Source organism: Chrysemys picta, chromosome 16, assembly GCF_011386835.1.
Source record: "Chrysemys picta bellii isolate R12L10 chromosome 16, ASM1138683v2, whole genome shotgun sequence".
Classification (NCBI taxonomy): domain Eukaryota; kingdom Metazoa; phylum Chordata; order Testudines; family Emydidae; genus Chrysemys; species Chrysemys picta.
In genome coordinates this window covers 9,742,732-9,761,225 of record NC_088806.1, presented here as the reverse complement: position 1 = coordinate 9,761,225, position 18,494 = coordinate 9,742,732, and the positions used below count along the sequence as shown (strand labels likewise).

General features: G+C 53.3%; 2 protein-coding genes and 1 non-coding gene across 11 annotated transcripts in view; 2 read left to right on the top strand and 1 right to left on the bottom strand.

The window, feature by feature from the left end:
• The first annotated feature begins 2,775 nt into the window (after nucleotides 1-2,775).
• Nucleotides 2,776-2,848, top strand: TRNAK-UUU (transfer RNA lysine (anticodon UUU)). The gene has a single exon. It is a non-coding gene; the product is annotated as a tRNA-Lys (tRNA).
• An 8,473-nt stretch (nucleotides 2,849-11,321) lies between these two features.
• On the bottom strand, nucleotides 11,322-14,573 carry LOC135975955 (uncharacterized). The gene is made up of 3 exons (XM_065570105.1): nucleotides 14,435-14,573; nucleotides 12,505-13,468; nucleotides 11,322-11,943 (listed from the first exon to the last, which is right to left on the bottom strand). The coding sequence occupies exons 2-3, from the start codon at nucleotides 13,043-13,045 to the stop codon at nucleotides 11,441-11,443; spliced, it is 1,044 nt and encodes a 347-aa protein (XP_065426177.1). The 5' UTR covers nucleotides 13,046-13,468; nucleotides 14,435-14,573; the 3' UTR covers nucleotides 11,322-11,440.
• A 57-nt stretch (nucleotides 14,574-14,630) lies between these two features.
• Nucleotides 14,631-18,494, top strand: part of LOC135975939 (zinc finger protein 239-like) — a 40,417-nt gene continuing 36,553 nt past the window's right edge. For 2 of the 9 annotated variants that reach the window (XM_065569938.1, XM_065569937.1), the window contains exons 1-3: nucleotides 14,631-14,817; nucleotides 16,740-16,828; nucleotides 17,376-17,502. In XM_065569938.1, coding sequence (XP_065426010.1) covers nucleotides 14,631-14,817; nucleotides 16,740-16,828; nucleotides 17,376-17,502 — 403 coding nt within the window. Of the gene's footprint in view, nucleotides 14,818-15,200; nucleotides 16,829-17,375; nucleotides 17,503-18,494 lie in introns of those variants that run through there. The other 7 variants (XM_065569932.1, XM_065569930.1, XM_065569931.1 and 4 more) reach the window with 6 other exon arrangements.

The following is an 18,494-nucleotide window of genomic DNA, read 5'->3' as shown; positions in this document are numbered from 1 at the left end:
CAGGCAGACTGAGGCCTGTTAGTACAGCACCTGCAGCCATCTGATAAAGTCCCCAGGGAACTCCATAGTGTTTGAGCACTCGCCAGAAATAGTTTAGGTTGACTCAGTCAAAAGCCTTGGATTGATCCAGAGCCAACAAGTAACCTTCCCACTGCTTCTGGCATGTACATTCGCAGACCTCCCGCACGCTGCATAAGGAGTCTGTGACTGTCTGTTCTCACACTGCATTGGATGGGCTACAATGCACCAGTCGGTCTGCTACCTCTCCCAGCCTCCTCTAGAGTATATGGGCCAAGATCTTGTAGTCGGTATTAATCAGAGCAATGGGCTTCCACTTTTGGATGTCAGGCAGGTCTCCCATCTTGGCCAGCAATACCAGGATAGCATTATATTGTGATGGACCCAGTGTCTAGTGGTGCAGGGAGCTGTTGAAGACGTTCATCAACGCTGGTGTCAGAGGCTCCAGCAGTTCCCAGTAGAGCTCTGGGGGAAGGCCGTCCAGGCCAGGAGATATGCCGGTCCTCAAGGACAAAATTGCTTCCCTCACCTCACATTCCTACATGGGCTCCAGGAAACTCGCCCGGTCGTCTCCTGACAGCAGCTGTCAGCAGTCCCCAGATAAGGAGAGAAACTGCTCCTGCACCTGCTGAGCAATATCCCGGCCCTGGAACAGCTCCCCATTATAGGCCTCCATGATGGCCAGCATTCTACTGTGGGCCTGCACTACCGGATCCGCGGGTCCTGCCCTGAGTCCCTGCATCCTCCTGCTTTGTCTCTGTTCTCTGCAGGCTGCAAAAATGTCCATGGAGGCCGCCCCTCCCTTCACTCAGTGGTCCCACTCAAATCGGGCCCACTGCAGCCTCATCTCCTGGAACTTGCCCAGCTGTCGCTTGATACAGTCATACAGTCACACATTGACTACCTCACCTGTCTGGATGGTCTTGTAGAAATCCCACAGGCAATGCTGCAGGACTTGGCACCGTTGGTATTCTTTAATGTTGAGGTGTTTGCTGGGCTGCCGGAACAAAGGCACCAACTCTTCCTTCACCAACTCCCACCAATCCCCCTGTTTGACATAGAACCCTCTGATGCTTTCCCGTTCTGCCAACACCGCCAGGCCTCACCACCCTCCCACTTTGTCTTGCAAGCTGTGGGTGTTCAGCTTCCAATATCCTCTGCTATGGGCCAGGGAATTGCCCGTGTTGAGACACATGGTGAGTGCTGCATGATTGGAACAGTCCATCGGTGCTACCCTGCACTGGGCTGTCGACATGCTCTTTCACAAAAAGCCACTCAATGCGACTCCTGGCCTGTCCCTGCAGAAAGGTGTACCCCATTTGCGGATGGTGTGAGCTTGGATTAGAGGAATAGGAGGCTACTGCCCGCCTGCTGCTGGTTCCACTGCGGAGAAACACGTCCTCTAAACCGACCTTGCTACAGACCTGCGCCAGGTAGTGCTCATCATAAGAGTTTCCTCTGATAGTCGGGAAAACAGGACCAGCAGTCCTCAGGCTGGCTGACACAATTAACCCCCCCCCCCCCAAAAAAAACACCAAACACCATGAGGTCCAGAGGAAGGGAGCCAGTTCCTTCCAGAGATCTTTCCTTTCACACCTTAACTGGGACCATACACACTTATATAGCGATAAACAGTGCTACGGAGCACAAAGTCCACCAATAATGCCCTCACTGATTTCAGCTGAAACAGTGGCCACCCTCACAGCAGTGTCGGCCACAGCAGTGAGACCCCCCTTCGGCTCGGTCCTTATGGAGGACAAAGTACCACAGGGTGAGACAGGACAATTTTAGAGAGGTTCCTCTGAAGGTGAGCAACTCTTCCCAGACCTTACTGACAAAAGCCTTAAAGTATTTGCAAATGGCATGGGTTCCCTTCAAGTACCGAGATGTGGGGGATGGGCACGGTGGGGTTTGAAGCCTTTTACGCTCTACTCTTGTGTTTTTCAATTTTCAGCAGGTGGCTGAGCCGGAGGGCAGGTCAGGCCCTAGGGGAATGGAAGGGCAACCACAAACAATGCAACTGACTCTGGCTCACAGGATACACTGCGCCTAATCAATGCCAGAGCTTTGTATCCCCTTTGGCAGAGCTGCCATGAGGAGCGTCTTCAGCGACGAAGGCAGTTCCCTGCAATAGTGGCTAACTGGGTTTCTGTGGCCGTTAACGGCTGGCCATGGTGCAAAAACACCGTGAGTCAGCAGCAGAATGGACGCAGGCATGGGCTGGGACCTGGATGGTCCTTGACTCCATCATGCTGGTCACTGATTGAGGGCAGGGAAAGGGTCTTACTGCAGCAAGTGGGAGCAGTTGTATTTCATGTTCGGGCATTGGTATCAGTTCCTCTAGGTTTCTCGTAAGCACATAGGGACATTAGCAGGTGCTCTCAATGAAGGATTGGCCCAGATACCATAATGTGATGGGGATTGAATTTTCCTTTTTTTTTTAATGTATTTTTTTTGTATTTCCAATGGCATTTCTGTCTGTGATTTCGTTTTGCTTTATATAACCATGTTTTCTCCTGGATCTGATATTTAACTGAAAGAAATCTCAGGCATTGGCACCCTGACAGCAGGATTGTCTGGCTATGTAGACTCCCACTTCAGGCCCTACGCTACCATCACTCAGGGTACTGGATGGAGGAGCAGGCTGGGGTTAGGGCTGATGAGACCGTGAGAGTAGCAACTTTTCTCTATTGTTTCCCGCCTTCTTTTTCTATACTAGTTTCTCTTCTGCACCAAACTTGTTCTTTTCATATGTGAGCCTGGCTAGCTCAGTTGGTAGAGCATCATACTTTTAATCTGAGGGCCCAGGGTTCAAGTCCCTGGTCAGGTGAAGAAGGGATCCTTTCCTCTCCTCTTCTGTGTTTTCCCTCAAGAGGCATCTCTTCAGTACCCTCCTTGACATTACCTTTTTTTCTTTTCAGGACTTGGGATTTCCTAGGAAGGGCCATTTACTGCCAGGGACCAAAGGGGAAACTTCTTCACAGTCTGGAGGAAGAAAGGCCTCTGGGTCTACAGCAAACCGCTGGATGCTGACTTGTTGAGTAAATACAGGGCTGGCCAGAGAGGCCATAGAGGCCTTGAGCAAGGAAGGGAAAAATTGTCCAGCCAGGCTCTTCCACACCTGCCTGCCCTATGGGGTAAGGGCCATCCCTCAGGGCTTTGAAACCTGCAATCTAAATTCAAGTCTCAGTGGGACCTTGGGGTCCTTTAGTTGCCAGCTAACCCTACTGGGATTTCCAAAGTTTCATCTTGCTCTCTCAAATGACTTGGGAGCCTGTCTTTTGCCCGCTAGTTGTTGTGACTTGAGCAGAAGAGTGGACGTTTGATACAGAAGGCTGGCCGTGCCTGGAGTCCTGTAGATGGGGATGTGAGCTGCATTTCCTCTCAGTCCTGAAGCTGGGCTGCAGCCTGGCCCAGGAGCCAGCCCTATTGGTTGACCTACTGGCCCAAAGTCACTTGGGTGGTGTTGGTGTTCCCCAGGAATGCTGAAGGGCGGGCCTAAGGGAGGGGGGATTAATACTGCTCCCTATAAGTCAGGGTGGAAGAGGAGGACTGCAAGAGTGGGCAGGTTGAGGAGCTGGGCCTTCTTGCATTCGGTGGGGGACGAGGTGGGCAAAGCGAACCGGGAGAAGCAGTTGCTGGCCTGTGAAGAATGGTTCGGCAGGTGACATATTTGGACCTTGTCATTAGCCTACAAGGTTGTCATGCTCAAGACCTATATTTTGGCCATGGGGAATTTCCTCAGCTATGTATTTCACCCTGCTCTACGAGTGCTGCTGAAACTGAACACGATGGCCTTCCACTTCTCGTGGGGCAATAGGATGTCCCTACCAAGTCAGGAGAAGTGTGTCTTTTCTGCTGTATTAAAAGAGGGGTTGGGGCTGGTGGGCTTTGAAGACTTTTACGGCCCTACTTTTTTGTTTTTCAATTTTCAGTGGGTGGCTGATCTGGAGGTCAGGTCAGATCTGAGGGGAATGGAGGGGCAACCACAAGGAATGCAACTGACTCTTCAGATATGGCCATATTTTTTTCGAGCCCACTGGGTGCAGCACTGGGTATGGGATGGCCGATGGTGGCAGAAGGGGGAGGAGTTTAGGAAGCCCCCTTTCTAGTGTTCTTCTACTCCCACCTTACATCCTACAGGATTTTCAGTGGGTGGCTAGGTGGAAGGTGCTTGCAGGATGGCTTCAGCCGCAACAGTGGCCACCCTCACAGCAGCGGCGGCCACAGCAGTGAGGCCCTTCCCTTCGTCTCAGTCTGAACAGAGGTCAACATACCACTGGGTGAGACAGGCAAATTTTAGGGAGCTTCCTCTGAAGGTGAGCAACTGTCCCCAGAACTTACTGACAGGAGCTTTAAAGTATTTGCAAATGTGCACGGCCGGCATGTGCAGAGCAAAGGCTGCCCAGGGGCACTGTGTCAGGCTCTGGCGCACCGTGGACAATGGACCGCCTTCAGCCACCAGGTAACCCAGGATCTAAGGCAGGAATGGGGTGAGGAAGCAAGTCAAGCTGAGCAACGCAGGCAAAAATTCATCTTGCCTTCGTGGGCGCTCGCAATGATGCCCTTTTTGTGTACCATGGCTGACAAAAACATCCCAGACAGAGAAGCAGCAGGCCAAAAAAAGTGCCCTTCAGGTGCTGAAGTAGCTCAGTTGGGAGAGCGTTAGAGTGAAGAACTAGAGGGCCCTGGTTCACTCCGAGATTTTGGCATGCTCTTTGGTCCCTTTGTGTGCAGTGGTGGGCTGTTTTCTGGAAGCGCAGCAGTGCCTTTACCCGCCACAAGTCCCTCCTTTCGGGTTCCCAAGCAAGAGAAGATAGCATGGAGTTGTGCACCAAGTTGGCCCCCCTGACCTTTCTTTCTTCTCTTGGTCTTTCTCAGCAAGGGGAAGAAAAAGAAGCTCTCCTTCAAGCTGGAGTCAGAAGGGCGATGTAAGGTTGACTTCCTGAGCGCCGGCTCTAGTCCTTTGCTCTACCAGCTGACCTATCAAAGGGCTGCCACAACTTTCTCCAGGTTAGCCCATTGGTATGTTCAGAATGGAGAGAGGTAACTAGTGGTGTTCCCCAATGGTCAGTCCTAGGACCACTCCTATTCAATTTATTCATAAATGATCTGGAGAAAGGGGTAAACAGTGAGCTGGCAAAGTTTGCGGACAATACTAAACTGCTTGAGATAGTTAAGACCAATGCAGACTGTGAAGAACTTCAAAGAGATCTCACAAAAGTGTCCAAGTGATTGGGCAACAAAATGGCAAATTAAATTTAATGTGGATAAATGTAAAGTAATGCACATTGGAAAAAATAACCCCAACTATACATACAATATGATGGGGGCTAATTTAGCTACAGCTAATCAGGAAAGAGATCTTGGAGTCATCGTGGATAGTTCTCTGAAGACGACCACGCAGTGTGCAGCGCCAGTCAAAAAAGCAAACAGGATGTTAGGAATAATTAAAAAAAGGATAGAGAATAAGATGGAGCATATCTTATTGCACTTATATAAATCCATCTTGAATACTACATACAGATGTGGTGTCCTCATTTCAAAAAAGATATACTGGCATTAGAAAAGGTTCAGAGAAGGGCAACTAAAATGATTAGGGTTTGCAACGGGTCCCATATAAGGAAAGATTAAAGAGACAAGGAATTTCCAGCTTGGAAAAGAGGAGACTAAGGGGGGATGTGATGAAGGTATATAAAATAATGAGTGATGTGGAGAAAGTGAACAAGGAAAAGTTATTTACTTGTTCCCATAATATAAGAACCAGGGGCCACCAAATGAAATTAATGGGCAGCAGGTTTAAAACAAATAAAAGGAGGTTCTTCTTCACACAGCACACAGTCAACATGTTGAACTCCTTGCCTGAGGAGGTTATGAAGGCTAGGGCTATAACAGGGTTTAAAAGAGAACTAGATAAGACTCATAGACTCATAGACTTTAAGGTCAGAAGGGACCATTATGATCATCTGGTCTGACCCCCTGCATGCTGCAGGCCACAAAACCCTTCCCTGGACTCTGCTGTTGAAGTCCCCAATCCTGTGTTTTAGTGACTTCAATCGGCAGAGACCCTCCTGCTAGTGATCCCTGCCCCATGCTGCGGAGGAAGGCGAAAAACCTCCAGAGGCTCAGCCAATCTACCCTGGAGGAAAATTCCTTCCCGACCCCAAATATGGCGATCAGTAAGACCCCGAGCATGTAGGCAAGAGTCTCTAGCCTGACCCCTGTTGGCCATTATACTATTTACGTACCATTGCTTGGTTTTCCTTGGCTATTATGTTTTACCATTAAACCATTCCCTCCATAAACTTGTCTAACTTAATCTTAAAACCAGACAGGTCCGTCGCCCCCACCGTTTCCCTCGGAAGGCCGTTCCAATATTTCACCCCTCTGACGGTCAGAAACCTTCGTCTAATTTCAAGCCTGAACTTCCCCACGGCCAGTTTATATCCATTCATTCTCGTGTCCACATTAGTACTAAGCTGGAATAATTCCTCTCCCTCCCTTGTATTTATCCCTCTGATATATTTAAAGATAGCAATCATATCCCCCCTCAGCCTTCGCTTTGTCAGACTAAACAACCCAAGCTCCTCTAGTCTCTTTTCATACGACAGGTTTTCCATTCCTCTGATCATCCTAGTCGCCCTTCTCTGCACCCGTTCCAGTTTGAGTTCATCTTTTTTAAACATGGGAGACCAGAACTGCACACAGTACTCCAAATGAGGTCTCACCAGCACCTTATACAACGGAAGCAGGACCTCCTTATCACTACTAGATATACCTCGCCTAATGCATCCCAAGACTGCATTGGCTTTTTTCACCGTCACGTCACATTGTCGACTCATAGTCATCCTGCGGTCTACAAGGACCCCTAGGTCCTTCTCCTCTTCCGTTACTTCTAACCAATGCGTCCCCATCTTGTAACTAAAATTGTTATTAGTCATCCCCAAGTGCATCACCTTACACTTTTCACTATTAAATTTCATCCTATTTCTGATACTCCAATTCACAAGCTCATTCAAGTCTCCCTGCAGAATAGCCCTATCCTCCTCCGAATTTGCAACGCCTCCCACCTTCGTAGGGTTACCAAAAGAAATTACACCATCTGCTCAAGAAACTCCCTGAAAAAGCACAAGAACAAATATGCACAGACACACCTCTAAAATCCCGACCAGGGGTATTCTCTCTGCTACCCAAGATCCATAAACCTGGAAATCCTGGATGCCCCATCATCTCAGGCATTGGCACCCTGACAGCAGGATTGTCTGGCTATGTAGACTCCCTCTTCAGGCCCTACGCTACCACCACTCCTAGCTATCTTTGAGACACCACTGACTTCCTGAGGAAACTACAATCCTTTGCAATGCGCATCTTTCTCTCTCCCACACACAGGGTGTGTGTCTCTGTATTTGTCTGCCATGCTGTCTCACCTCCCTCCATTTGTGCTGCCTTGTAGAGTAGGAAATTTGTAGCTCAGAGCTTGCATTAACATCGTTTGAAGACATGCAAGATGATGAGTGTTCAAAAATATGATGGGAAAAACTTTATTTAAAAAGGGGAATGTGATGTTGTATGTTAAAAGGATGGGTTAGAGAGTTCCAATTATTATGTTCTGATTCCTCACACCCCCAACCCTGCCTAGCCAGGAAAGTAGCAGAAATGTGATCATCAGTCAATAGAGATCTCTGACAGGAAAAGGATACATGAGGCTGTTTGTAGTTAGCTCAGTGTAAGGGGACTGTTGCCCCCTTACTAACATTCAGTGGGGGTGTTTTGGTTGCTAGCTCCCAGCACTAAAAGGGGAGGGGTCGATGGGAAATCAGGAGCCTGAGACTGACAGTCCCCAGGAACAATGGGGAGAGGCCAATGCTCCAGATCAGCCTGATTGACAGGGCAGGCAGCTAATCAGGGAGTCAGGAAGCCAGAGGGGGTCCTGTCCTCCCTGTGAGCTGGAATTGTCTGGGTCAGACAGAGTGGGGCCGAGCTAAGGGGAGAGCAGGGGCCCGAGCTAAGCTAGGGTTACCATACGTCTGGATTTCCCCGGACATGTCCGGCTTTTTGGTCCCCAAATCCCCGTCCGGGGGGAATTGCCAAAAAGCCGGACATGTCCGGGGAAATAGGGAGGCTAGGATCTCCGAATCTGTGTGTGTGGGTCACCCGCTGTGACATCATCTCGGTGTGACACTCGGCTCCTGCCCAGGGCATGCTGGGGGCTGTAGTCCGGCCGGGCCTCATGCTCCAGGGAGAGCCGGGAGAGGGGAGCGGCCGAGAACTACAACTCCCAGCGGCCCCTGCGATGCGACCAACCTGCACCTGTGAGGCAGCAAGCCGTTGGGGGAGGGAGGGCGCGGGCCCCTGTCCTTTGGGTGGGGGGTGTCTCTGGGCGCCGCTCGGCAGCCATCGCAGGGCTTGGGGGCGCCCCAGGGGGGATTGTGGACACCAGCGCGTTGCGTGGAGCCGGCACTGTCCGGATTTGCGTCTCCCTGGGGCTGGAGCTGCGCCCCGGGCACCAGTCACGTAGGGTTACCATACGTCCGGTCTTTCCCGGACATGTCCGGTTTTTCGGCAATCAAACCCCCGTCCGGGGGGAATTGCCAAAAAGCCGAACATGTCCGGGAAAAATACCGGACGGGCACTTCCTCTCCCGCGGCTCCTCTGCTCCTCCCCTGACTCAGACTTCGGCTCTGTTTAAGAGCCAAGCTGCCCGAGCCAGCGCTACCGGCTTCGGGCAGCCCACGTGCCTCCGGACCCCAAGCCGCCGGCCGGGCACTTCCCTTCCCGGGCTCCAGCTGCTCTGCTCCGGTGGCTGGGGTCCGGAGGCAAGGAGGCTGCCCGAAGCCGGTAGTGCTGTCTCGGGCAGCTCGGCTCTTAAACAGAGTCGAAGTCTGAGTCAGGGGAGGAGCAGAGCAGCTGGAGCCGGGGAGGAGAAGTGCCCGGCCAGCGGCTGGGGTCCGGAGGCATGGGGCTGCCCGAAGCCAGAGCGCTCGGGCAGCTCGGCTCTTAAACAGAGCCAAAGAGTCAGGGGAGGAGCACAGCAGCTGGAGCCTGGGAGGGGAAGTGCCCGGCCGGGGGTGCAGGGTCCGGAGGCATAGGGGCTGCCCAAAGCCCGAGCGCTACTGGCTTCACGGTTTGCTGGGCAGCCTCCAGACCCTGCGCCCCCGGCTGGGCGCTTCCCCTCCCGGGCTCCAGCTGTGCTGGGTAAGCGCCGGCCGGGGGCACAGGGTCTGGCGGCTGCCTGGCAAACCGTGAAGCCGGTAGCGCTTGGGCAGCCCTTTTCGCGTGGCTGGGAGGGAGGAAGGGGAGTTAGGGCGGGGACTTTGGGGGAATGTCAATCATGGCCACCTGGGCAGACATGCTACTGTTTTGATGATGATGGTTACCAGTCGTAATATACTATTTTCTGCCAATTGCCCACTATTGTCTGCTAAGCACCCAGAAGAGGCCGAGGGCGATGCTGGGTGCTGGCAGACGTGGGGCTGGCAGACGTGGGGCTGCATTGCTACACAGCAGCAGCCCCTTGCCTTTTTGCAGATGATGGTATTTTATGATTGGTATCCATCATCATCGTACTGGAGAGGCTATAACTCATGCTGCACCGTTGGCTGCCACCTTAAGATGTAAAAAATAGATTTGTTCTGTATTCATTTGCTTCCCCTTCCTCCGTGAAATCAATGGCCTGCTAAGCCCAGGATTTCCAGTTTAATCTTTGGGGGGACCATTCTGTGTGACAGTTGTTTGTGTTTCTCCCTGTTCCTGTACCTGTACGCCATGTCGTCACTCGGCCCTCCCTCCCTCCCACCCTCCCTCCTTCTCCTGGTCCATCAGATACTACTTTCGCGCCTTTTTTCTGACCAGGCGCCATAGCTAGCACTGGGATCATGGAGGCCGCTCAGATCACCGCGGCAATTATGAGCACTATGAACACCACGCGCATTGTCCTGGAGTATATGCAGAGCCAGGACATGCCAAGGCGAAACCCGGACCAGGCGAGGAGGCGATTGCAGCGCGGCGACGAGAGTGATGAGGAAATTGACATGGACATAGACCTCTCACAAGGCACAGGCCCCAGCAATGTGGAAATCATGGTGTCACTGGGGCAGGTTCATGCCGTGGAACGCCGATTCTGGGCCCGGGAAACAAGCACAGACTGGTGGGATCGCATCGTGCTGCAGGTATGGGACGATTCCCAGTGGCTGCGAAACTTTCGCATGCGTAAGGGCACTTTCATGGAACTTTGTGACTTGCTTTCCCCTGCCCTGAAACGCCAGGATACCAAGATGAGAGCAGCCCTCACAGTTGAGAAGCGAGTGGCGATAGCCCTGTGGAAGCTTGCAACGCCAGACAGCTACCGGTCAGTCGGGAATCAATTTGGAGTGGGCAAATCTACGGTGGGGGCTGCTGTGATCCAATTTGCCAGGGCAATGAAAGACCTGGTGATAGCAAGGGTAGTGACTCTGGGAAACGTGCAGTCAATAGTGGATGGTTTTGCTGAAATGGGATTCCCAAACTGTGGCGGGGCCATAGACGGAACCCATATCCCTATCTTGTCACCGGAGCACCAAGCCACCGACTACGTAAACCGCAAGGGGTACTTTTCAATGCTGCTGCAAGCCCTTGTGGATCACAAGGGACGTTTCACCAACATCAACGTGGGATGGCCGGGAAAGGTACATGATGCTCGCGTCTTCAGGAACTCTGTTTCGAAAGCTGGAGGAAGGGACTTTCTTCCCGGACCAGAAAGTGACCATTGGTGATGTTGAAATGCCTATCATGATCCTTGGGGACCCAGCTTACCCCTTAATGCCATGGCTCATGAAGCCGTACACAGGCAGCCTGGACAGGAGTCAGGACCTGTTCAACTACAGGCTGAGCAAGTGCTGAATGGTGGTGGAATGTGCATTTGGACGTTTAAAAGCGCGCTGGCGCAGCTTACTGACTCGCTCAGACCTCAGCGAAAAGAATATCCCCATTGTTATTGCTGCTTGCTGTGCGCTCCACAATATCTGTGAGAGTAAGGGGGAGACCTTTATGGCGGGGTGGGAGGTTGAGGCAACTCGCCTGGCCGCTGATTACGCGCAGCCAGACACCAGGGCGGTTAGAGGAGCACAGCAGGGCGCGGTGCGCATCAGAGAAGCTTTGAAAATGAGTTTTTTGACTGGCCAGGCTACTGTGTGAAACTTCTGTTTGTTTCTCCTTGATGAACCCTCCAACACCCCCCCCCCCCGACCCGGTTCACTCTGCTTCCCTGTAAACCAACCACCCCACCCCACCCTCCCCTCCCGCTTGCAGAGGCAATAAAGTCATTGTTTTTTCACATTCATGCATTCTTTATTAGTTCCTTACAGAGGTAGGGGGATAATTGCCAAGGTAGCCTGGGATGGGTGGGGGAGGAGGGATGGAAAAGGACACACTGCATTTTAAAACTTTAACTCTTATTGAAGGCCAGCCTTCTGATGCTTGGGCGATCATCTGGGGCGGAGTGACTGGGTGGACGGAGGCCCCCGCACCGTGTTCTTGGGCGTCTTGGTGAGGAGGCTATGGAACTTGGGGAGGAGGGCTGTTGGTTACACAGGGGCTGTAGCGGCGGTCTCTGCTCCTGCTGCCTTTCCTGCAACTCAACCATACGCTCGAGCATATCAGTTTGATGCTCCAGCAGACGGAGCATTGCCTCTTGACGTCTGTCTGCAAGCTGACGCCACCTATCGTCTTCAGCCCGCCACTTGCTCTGTTCATCCCGCGATTCAGCCCGCCACCTCTCCTCTCGTTCATATTGGGCTTTTCTCATCTCCGACATTGACTGCCTCCACGCATTCTGCTGTGCTCTATCAGCGTGGGCGGACATCTGCAGCTCCGTGAACATATCGTCCCTCGTCCTACGTTTTCTCTTTCTAATGTTCACGAGCCTCTGCGAAGGAGAAACATTTGCAGCTGGTGGAGGAGAAGGGAGAGGTACACTCTTTCATTACAAGGTCGCATATTTCGGCTTGCAGGCAGCCATCGTAGGCCACAGTGTTTTGGCTTTTTTAACCTTCTTAACATGCGGGAAAGGTTGCAAACAGCAGCGCATTTCCCATATCAAGGATGAATTGGGTTGTCCATTTAAAATGGGGTTTCAATGTAAAAGGAGGGGGCTGCGGTTTCCCGGTTAACATGCGGCACAAACACAAGTAAACCCCCCCCCCCACACACACACACGATTCTCTGGGATGATCACTTCACCCCTCCCCCCACCGCGTGGTTAACAGCGGGGAACATTTCTGGTCAGAAGAGCAGGAACGGGCGCCTCTGAATGTCCCCTTAATAAAATCACCCCATTTCAACCAGGAGAGCTTTCTGGAGATGTCCCTGGAGGATTTCCGCTCCATCCCCATACACGTTAACAGACTTTTCCAGTAGATGTACTGGCTGCGATTGCCAGGGCAAAGTAATCATTAAACACGCTTGCTTTTTTTTTGTAATGTTTACAAATATTTACAAAGTTACATTCACCAGAGGTCTCCTGTGTGCCCTGAGGGTCTTGGGTGAGTTCGGGGGTTACTGGTTCCAGGTCCAGGGTCACAAACATATCCTGGCTGTTGGGGAAACCGGTTTCTCCGCTTCCTTGCTGCTGTGAGCTACCTACAGTACCTCCATCCTCATCTTCCTCGTTCCCCGAACCGTCTTCCCTGTGTGTTTCTCCAGTGAGAGAGTCATAGCACACGGTTGGGGTAGTGGTGGCTGCACCCCCTAGGATCGCATGCAGCTCCGCGTAGTAGCGGCAAGTTTGCGGCTCTGCCCCGGACCTTCCGTTTGCTTCTCTGGCTTTGTGGTAAGCTTGCTGTAGCTCCTTAATTTTCACGCGGCACTGCTGTGTGTCCCTGTTATGGCCTCGGTCCTTCATGGCCTTGGAGATCTTTTCTAATACTTTTCCATTTCTTTTACTGCTACGGAGTTCAGCTATCACTGCTTCATCTCCCCATATGGCGAGCAGATCTCGTACCTCCCGTTCGGTCCATGCTGGAGCTCTTTTGCGATCCTGGGAGGACTCCATCACGGTTACCTGTGCTGATGAGCTCTGCGTGGTCACCTGTGCTCTCCACGCTGGGCAAACAGGAAATGAAATTCAAACCTTCGCGGATCTTTTCCTGTCTACCTGGTCAGTGCATCTGAGTTGAGAGTGCTGTCCAGAGCGGTCACAATGAAGCACTGTGGGATAGCTCCCGGAGGCCAATAACGTCGAATTCCGTCCACACTACCCCAATTCCGACCCGCAAAGGCCGGTTTTATCGCTAATCCCCTCGTCGGAGGTGGTGTAAAGAAACCGGTTTAAAGGACCCTTTAAATCGAAAGAAAGGGCTTCGTTGTGTGGACGTGTCCAGGCTTAATTCGGTTTAACGCTGCTAAAGTCGACCTAAACCCGTAGTGTAGACCAGGCCTCACATTCACATGGCCAGCAGAGCCCTGGATGATGTGGCTTTCACAGGGGAAAGAAGAGGGGCTGGAGTCAGAAAGTCACTGGCTGTGGGGTCTGGAAATGTGACTAGCAGGTGAAGGCGGGGGGGGGGGGGGAAGCTGCTGGGTTGGGCGGGGGAGGGGAAGTAGCTGGACTGGAAAACCTGGGGCTGGGCCATCTCATTGGGGGACGCTTGCTCCTTCCTTCCCTTCCTGGGCCTTTCCATGCCCTGTTGCCAGCAGAGAGTGGCCCCTCGCCCGCCCCCCAGTCCAGAGATATCCCTGTCTCAGGGCTCTCCCAATCTTTGCCCATTCACCCATTCACCCTCTTCCCAGTTCAGAAATCACTCAGGGGAACGATTTCCCACCTGAACAAGGACAAATCACTGCAGGTAAAAATGGGGGAGAAACACCCCAAACCTGAGATTTGATCTGGCCAGTGGCGAAGTGGAGAGAAAATGAGGCACAATCGGGGGAGGAGAACAGGGAACTACTCAGGGATTGGAGGGGAAGGGGGGGGGTCACCCTGGATGTTGCTCGTTGCTCTCTAGGGAGAAAGGGGGCAGGGCTGGAGAGGATGGGGGGGTCCCCACGGGAGGGGGCAGCGGTAAATCCGAGGGGATCTCAGCCCCCCCTTCTCTCCCCGCTCCTCGGGGGTCACCTGCTCTTCTCCCCCGGCCATGTCCGGGCTGCACAGACATTTTCCATCCGCCCCTTTCCCAGGTCCCCCCTCCCGGCAGCCCCCGTCTAGCCCTACGCAGGGACCCCACTGGGGGCTGGTCCCCTCCCCCCGATCTCCCCCGTGGGGCCCCAGGGCAGAGCCTGGCCGGGCCGGGGGCGTTGGGCTCCTGCGGGGACAGCAGCTCCGAGCCCCCCGCGGGCGCTGCCCCCAGGGAGCAGATCCCGGCGCTGCGAGATGCCGGGTCCCCCCCACGGACACTGGGGCAGAGTCACCGCCCGGCCCCGCCCCCGGGGCTCGCTCCGGTACCTGGAGGCCGCAGCGCCGCAGCGGGGCGGGCAGAGCCCGGGGCGGCCCCAGCGGGAGCAGGGCGCGGGCCGGGCACGAGGGGGTTAATGGGTCTCCCCGGCACAGACCCTCCTGCTCAGCCCGGCCCCGCAGCGCCAGGGAGCAGCAGTAGGTGAACGCTCCCTCTGCGCATGCGCGACCCCCCCCCCATCTGCGCATGCCTAGAGCCGGGAAACACAAAACTCTTCTCCCGCCCGGGAGAGGCTCCAACGACCCCGCACGAGCCGCGCGCGTTCGGAGCCCTGCTTGTCCTCCCCCCGCTCAACGTCACTTCCGCTCTCGGGAGAGGAAGGAATTACATCTCCCAGACTGCACCGGGGGTGCTGCCGCCCTCTCCCGCTCAGGTACACTGAAATTGCGCATGCTCCGTGCGAGTCCCCGTGGGGGCGGGAGAATAGAGCTGCTGCTGCTCCCCGGGTCTGTGCGGGGGGAGCCCGGCATTAACCCCTCCGTGCCCGGCCCGGCGGGGCTTTCTCCAGCTGGGGCTGGGCAGGAAAGTGACTCTCCGCCCCGGGGAACCTGGGAGAAGCCTCGGAGCTGCCTCGGCCCCAGTGGAGCTGCAGCAGGATCTGCCCCCGGCACCGCTGGGACTGGGGGGGGGCGGAGACTGGGCCCGGCGGGGGGGGGGGTCCCCTGTGGAGTGGGGAGAAGCCGGAGTTGGCGGGGGGGGGAAGGTCAGTGGGACGCGGGGGGGGGGGGGGGTTGAACTGTCTCTGTGCAGCAGGAAATCCCCGGGGGAGAACTGGCGTACTGGGGAAGGGGGGAGGGGGGTTAATTGGATCCGGTCCCTGTTTGTGCCACTTGCCTCTTACACCCGATACAAATTCTCTCTAGTTCTTCCCCTTTTCTCTCTCAGTATCTCACACGTGACTATAAAATCTGAGGAGATTCCCCCCTTTCCCCACAAATGATCACTTCTCGTCTCCCCCGACTTCCCCCGTTCTCTCCATAATTCTCAAATGTCAATTTAAAATCTTCTCCAATGAGGGGGATTTCCCCACCCATTTTATCTGCAGCGATTTGTCCTTGTCTAGGTGGGAAATTGTTGCCCTGAGTCACTCCCTAAAACATGGCTGCCCCTGGATGGGGATGGAATGAGATGCCCGTTCTCTGCCAGGGCGGGGAAGGGAGGAACACCTGTCCCCCACGGAGACTGCCCAGACCCCAGTTTCCTAATCCCACTTGTTGCCCCCTAATTACCAACACAGTTGCCCACAGCAATCACCTGCCCATCCCCGACAGCTGCCCCTTCCCTCACGCAGGGATCCTTCCAGCTCCCCCTCCTTCTCCCTTACCCTCTTAAATCAGCTCCTCAAAGGGCTCCCTGCTGCCCATGTGCATGGTGGGGAGGTGGCACGGGGGGAGACTATCACTTTCTGTTTATGTATCGGACAGTGGTATAAAATCCAGTCAAACAGTCCCCCTTTTCCAACTAGCAATATAAAATTCTCCTCTTATCAGGGAAAGTGCTGGGGATTGTCATGAAACTGACTGAACAAACAGCCCCCCGTCATTTCTCCTCTCATTAGTAATTGCCAGGAGAAAATTCAGCCATGGGAGAGCAAATAACCAAGGAATGGGACTTTCGCAGCCAGAGGGGCAGGGAGAGAGGACGGGGAAGGAGAGACTGAAAGGGGCAGTGATAGAAATGAGTGGAGGGAGAGAGATTTCCTGCTCTAATCCACCCTGACACATATATTGCAGCATAGGCAGGGAGGGATAGCTCAGTGGTTTGAGCATTGAACCATCCAGGATTGTGGGTTCAATCCTTCAAGGGGCCAATTAGGGGAAAAAATTAGGGATTGGCCCTGTTTTGAGCAGAGGGTTGGACTAGGAGACCTCCTGAGGTCCCTCCAACCCTGATATTCTATGGGTCTATGATCCCTGGGCACAATCACTTTCCAGTGAACAAAATAAGGATCAGACAGAGGAAAAGCCAGTTTCTCACTCCATATTTCTGCTGCTGTGGGGTCAGTGTCCAAGAGAATCCCCCACAGGGAGTCCTTTGGTTCAGCTCTTTTCTAGCATTGTGTTCAGAGACTTTGTTATGGGATGGGGGGAGGGAGAAGGGAGGTTAAAAATCTCTCTGTGGGCTTAGCCTGGCAGTAGGGGCCAGGTCTACACTCTAATAAAGAGATCAAGCATTTTCCCAGCATGGCAGACTCTAGGATGTCTGTCTGCAGGGAAAGGGCCTGGAAGGATCGTGATGTGAAATGAACTAAAGCCTGTTCTGAAACCCCCACAATTACCCTTCTCACCCTCCCAGGCTGCAGAATGACATCCCTGTTTCGCTCCAGCTCATCCCATCCTCCCATGGGACAGGGGAGAAAAATGGCTGCAGTGGAGCAAGTTCAGGTAGGGATTATTGGGGGATTGCTGGTGGGTTCGTACTGGAGGGAAAAGGACACCAAATACACCAGAGATGGGAAGGTTTGCACAGTCTGATTTGGAGGTTGGAGTGGAGCAGGAAATTCACAGGGTGAGAGAGGGAGGAGGACAGGGTGTGGCAAACCTGCTGGGAGTTGTTTAATAAGTGGCCTAGATTCTAGGAACAGACCCCTGAGGTTAGGAGGTGGAAATACCCTCATTTCTGGAACAGAAAATAACCTACCTTCATGGAGCTAAAAAAGTGCAGCTTCTCACAATGAGGAGGGTGTTGGGCTTCCTTCCTGGACTCTGCTAGGGGCTCCATCTCCTGTATCAGTCTGTGGCTAGTAGGGGTGTGATGGATCTGCTGGGAGAGACAAGGGGCTCTCTCTTCATCCCCTTAACCTGGTGTTTCCAGGATGCTCTGAGTGGGCTGGGGGTGGGACTCTGTTGACTGCAATCTACCAGAGCTTCCATTTGGTTTGGAGTGTGAGTGAAGCAGCAGGTACTGAGTGTTGGGCTCTTGCTATTTCAGGGGCTGGTGACCTTTGAGGAGGTGTCTGTGTATTTCACCAGGGAAGAGTGGGCTCTGCTGGACCCCGCTCAGAGAGCTCTTTATAGGGACGTCATGCAGGAGAACTATGAGAACGTGACCTCGCTGGGTAAGGGTTCCTGTCCCCTCAGTTCTTGGAAGGGGAAATGAAGAGTTAAGGTTCATGCCACCTCCACAATACCACCTCTACTCTGTCCTCTTTCAGCATCACCCCAATATGCCAGTGACATACACACTGCCAGAGACGCTCCCCTGCTGCAGAACACTTTGGGAACAGAGCACAGGAGCAGTATCACACAGTGTCAAATATCTCCTGCTTGCTCAAGTAAAACTGGGGGCTTAGGTCCAGCCTAACGAACAGAAGCTTCCTACCCCTGACCTTCTCTCAAACACTGAGCCTACTCCACCAGGACCAGAATGTGCTTGGGGTGTGGCAAACAAGTTGCTAGAGTCAGAGCTGCTGGTCCAGGGTTAATTATCATACAGACACTCAGTGTGTCCTTGAATGCTGGCTGGGAGTATCCAGCAGCAGAACATTGAATCTCACCCAGGATTACAGATGACACAACTCCTCATTGATCTGGATTGCACCCCAGCATGTGAAAATGGCCTAGGTTCGTAATGAAACTTCTTGAGACATGGATAGTCTTGCTCCCCCATCACCATGTGAAATAGCCACAATCTCTGTTCACTGCAGACTCCTTGGATTTTTGAGTTCCTCGTTCCTGAAGTCACAAGACCCCGATTCTTATTTTTCACACTCTGCTTTTCCAGGCTAATTAGAGGCTGTTGCTCCTGAATTATAGCTTCTAATTTCCCAGTGTTCTCCACACCCAGGGATTTTCCTACTCCCTCCCATTACACTGGACTCACTCGATTCCCTAGTACATAAAAACAGGCATACTAGGTCCATCCAGCCCTTTATACTGTCTTCAGACCGTGGCCAATGCCAGTTGCTCCAGAGGGAATGAACACAACAGGTAATTATCAAATGATCCATCACCTGTCATGCTTTGCCAGCTTCTACCAAGAAGAGGCTACAGATATCTTCCCTGCCCATCCTGGCTAATGGCCATTGATGGACTATCCTCCATGAATTCA